The 3,987-nt window shown below is 37.0% G+C and overlaps 1 protein-coding gene across 6 annotated transcripts in view; it reads left to right on the plus strand.

The window, feature by feature from the left end:
* Window positions 1–3,987, plus strand: part of LOC106879981 (uncharacterized) — a 263,310-nt gene that overhangs the window by 216,004 nt on the left and 43,319 nt on the right. For all 6 annotated transcript variants that reach the window (XR_008264230.1, XM_052968292.1, XM_052968290.1 and 3 more), the window contains one exon: window positions 2,705–2,746. Coding sequence is in view for 5 of the 6 variants with exons in the window: in XM_052968292.1 (XP_052824252.1) it covers window positions 2,705–2,746 (42 nt within the window). In the remaining variant the exon portion in view is untranslated. The remainder of the gene's footprint in view (window positions 1–2,704; window positions 2,747–3,987) is intronic.

The following is a 3,987-nucleotide window of genomic DNA, read 5'->3' on the forward strand; positions in this document are numbered from 1 at the left end:
TATATATATATATATATATATATTTATTTATATATATTAGTAAAAAGTAAGGGATTACACCAAAACGATTACCAGCTTGCTTCCAGTTAGGTATTCAAAAATGTTATTTAACAGTTGAGGTATAAATTCAGTAAAGTTCTCATAAGATAAGAAATTAGAGGAATATTCTGTTGGATTATTCTGAATATATTTCCTTAACTGTATAGGTTTCCTGGGGTATAAATATTGATAATATGAAAATAAGGATTACTCCAAAGTAGCAATAGCATTACCTTTAATTTGATAATTATATACTGCCTTTAAGACCAACACTTGTTTCAATTGCACCAATTAATAAAAGTAGCAATTGCAACCCTACTATAAAATGATGCAGTCTCTTTGGGGTCTTAAAGGCAGTATATAATTATCAAATTAAAGGTAACGCTATTGCTACTCTGGAGTATTTCTTATTTTTATATTGTCAATATATATATTTCCATCAGTTTAAAATTATTTTAAAACATTTAAAAAATTTTATTTTATTTCAACCTATTTTATTCTTTTAAGATTTTAATCTTTTATTTTTACCTTTAATTTTTCATTTTCATTCCAGTATTATTCGAACCTTACCATCTTATCATTGTTTTATCATTACCTCATGGTTATGGGTATTGTTATTTCTGTTATTAATTTGCAATATTATCGTGTTATTTTATTAATATTATTGATAGTTGTATTATTGATATTGTTTTGGTATCACATATTACTCTGATAATTTATTCTAATTCTTTATATCTTAGATTATTTTAATGCTAATTTTAGAAACTTTAGTTCAAATTTTAATACATAATCTTTTTTATTAGGTTAAAATTTTAAAACATGACTAATCAGGTTAACCTGAATTTATATTTTAATTTGCACAGCTTTAACTTGACATCATCCCATTTGTCACAACATTTCCCAATCCATCAGTATTTATATCCTAGATAGTAAGAGCATTCCTGACCTCTACAATATGACTACAACTAGTATCATTTTATTTCCTAACTTTATTTCCTGACTACGCTAGATAGCAAAAACTAAACATTACTATTTTAGACTGACCATGTCCACAAAAAGCCTATATCAAGTTTCAACACAATGGCCGGAGAATATCTAACCTATGTACAATGCTGTTATGGTAATAGGTGCTGACCTGACTGCAAACACTAAGGTTTTAGACTGTCCCTCTTCCAAATTTGGTAATACAATGCCTCTACTTCTAGTAATTGACTCCTACACCATCCCCTTACCTACTTCCACCCTTTTGTAATCTGTTCTCTGTTCTATTTGAATATTTCTGTGTTCTCGTCCCACCTTCACCATACAATAGCCATCCCTCCAGTGCTGTGCCTGTTATAACCAGAAATGGCTTTGATGAAAATAGCATTAATTTTCTTAGGTCATTCAATTTTTCTCAGTTGAATAAACCTATCAGTAATATACCTATAATGACTACTGGAAACAGTTGTAAGCCAAATTTGCTCCAATATTTTTAACTTGTTTCTTATATATCACTTTGTGTAGAAACCAATTTGCCTGAACCCATCTATGCCTTTTCATTCTGAGAGGGAGGTCTTTGTGGCCAGCAGAGTTAGGAGCTCTCTGAACTTTGCTCATCTGATCCTTATTCTCACAGCTACACTTTTGAAGCATCCCCCTCTGTAACTAACTTGGTCACCTAGATAATGGAAGCTATCAACTACCTCTAGTTTACTCCACTGACAGTTGATGGAGTCTATTTTCTGTACATTTTTGGTGTTTATTCTACCAGTGCATCTTCTACACACAAAAGCTATTTTCCCTATTAACCTTCCTCTGATGTTGCTGCACCTCTCATGTGTCCATAGCTTACACTGGATACATCTTATGGAGTCTCTACCTATGCCTTTTCTACAGATTGAGCATGGTCATCTAACTAAAAGTATTTGTCATTTGTCCTCTATCCTACTTACTAAGACTTTGGTTTATGCTAGATTAACTCTAAGGCCCTTTGAATCTAAAACTTGCTTCTACACCTGAAATTTCTTCTCTAGTTCTGGAAGTGATTTGGCTATGAGAATAAGGTCATCAACAAAGAGGAGCTTCCAGGGGGAATCCCATCTTAAATTCCTTTGCTATTGCCTGGAAGACTATGACTTCTACTCCAAATTCATTGCTATACTCATTACCAACCCTCACCTTACTGACAGTATCTCTGCATATGGCTTGTATGGCTCTCACCAACCACTCATCTATCCCTTGTTTCTACATTGACCACCAGATAAGCGATCTCACAGAACCTACTACACACACACACACATTAAACACCCTCACACTATCCTGTCCCAAAAACCACTTTCTCTGTCTCTTTCTACTTCCAGTCACTTCAGCAACGTAACTAGATATGTGCTGTTGGTGATTTCTTTTCCTTCTTTGGACTTTTCACTTTCTCCTTTCTAACTAAGAGCCATGTTTAAAATGTCAAACTGTCTCCTTTCACCTAGCATCAAGCTAATACATTTCTTATGCATGTCTTCATGTTGTCTGTTTTTATTCATTTATTTGAATATATATATATATTCATATGTACATAAATACCCAAACACACACAACACATATGTAATGCTAAAAACAGTAAATTTTAGATATCATGCACTATACACTGAAATAATAATTTTTTTCCTTTTCATTTCTTCTCTTAAAGGTGTTGTAGATAATTATGAGACTATTTCAGATGAACTTTACAGTAAGTATAATTAACACCAAATAACAAATAGTTTTATATTTAATATTGGTTTTAATTTTTGGAACAAAGTCAGCAATTCTAAGAGAGGGAAAAATCAATTTCATTGACTCAATTGCTCAACTTGTATCTATTTTATTGACCTTGAAAGGATGAAAGGCAAAACTAACCTTGGCAGAATTTGATCTCAGAACATGAAGATGGGCAAAATGCTGCTAAATATTTTGTCCAGCATGCTAAATCTTCTGGAGATCACCTCCTTAGTTTTCATCATCATCATCGTCATCGTTCAACGTCCACTTTCCATGCTAGCATGGGTTGGACGATTTGACTGAGGACTGGTGAAACCAGATGGCTACACCAGGCTCCAATCTGATTTGGCAGAGTTTCTACAGCTGGATGCCCTTCCTAACGCCAACCACTCAGAGAGTGTAGTGGGTGCTTTTACGTGCCACCGGCATGAAGGCCAGTCAGGCGGTACTGGCAACGGCCACGCTCAAAATGGTGTATTTTATGTGCCACTCGCACAAGAGCCAGTCCAGGGGCACTGGCAACGATCTCGCTCGAAAGTCCTTACACATGCCGCGGGCTCAAGAGCCAGAAAGGCGACGCTGGGCACAGGTGCCATCACAATTTCGCTTCCGTTTGCCCCAATAAGTCTTCGCAAGCTGAGTTTCGTGTCCAATGAGGGAGACGACGTTGGCATGGGTGTCAGTCGTCAAATTTAGCTCGATTTCGATTTGACTTGCCTGAACAGGTCTTCGCAAGTGGAGTTTAGTGTCCAATGAAGGAAGGTACGCATAAGTGGGCTGGCTACACCCCTGGCAGAGGCCTTGGATTTAGGTCTCACTCGGCTTGCCGGGTCTTCTCCCGCACAGCATATTTCCAAAGGTCTAGGTCAAAGGTTATCGCCTCGGTGAGGCCCAATGTTCGAAGGTCGTGCCTCACCACCTCATCCCAGGTCTTCCTGGGCCTACCTCTTCCACAGGTTCCCTCAACTGCTAGGGTGTGGCACTTTTTCACACAGCTATCCTCATCCATTCTCGCTACATAACCATACCAGCACAATCGTCTCTCTTACACACCACAACTGATGCTTCGTAAGTTCAACTTTTCTCTCAAGGTACTAATACTCTGTCTAGTATGCACACTGACATTACACATCCATCGGAGCATACTGGCTTCATTCCTTGCGAGCCTACGCATGTCCTCAGCAGTCACAGCCCATGTTTCACTGCCATGAA

This window comes from Octopus bimaculoides, chromosome 5 (genome assembly GCF_001194135.2).
Source record: "Octopus bimaculoides isolate UCB-OBI-ISO-001 chromosome 5, ASM119413v2, whole genome shotgun sequence".
Classification (NCBI taxonomy): Eukaryota; Metazoa; Mollusca; class Cephalopoda; order Octopoda; family Octopodidae; genus Octopus; species Octopus bimaculoides.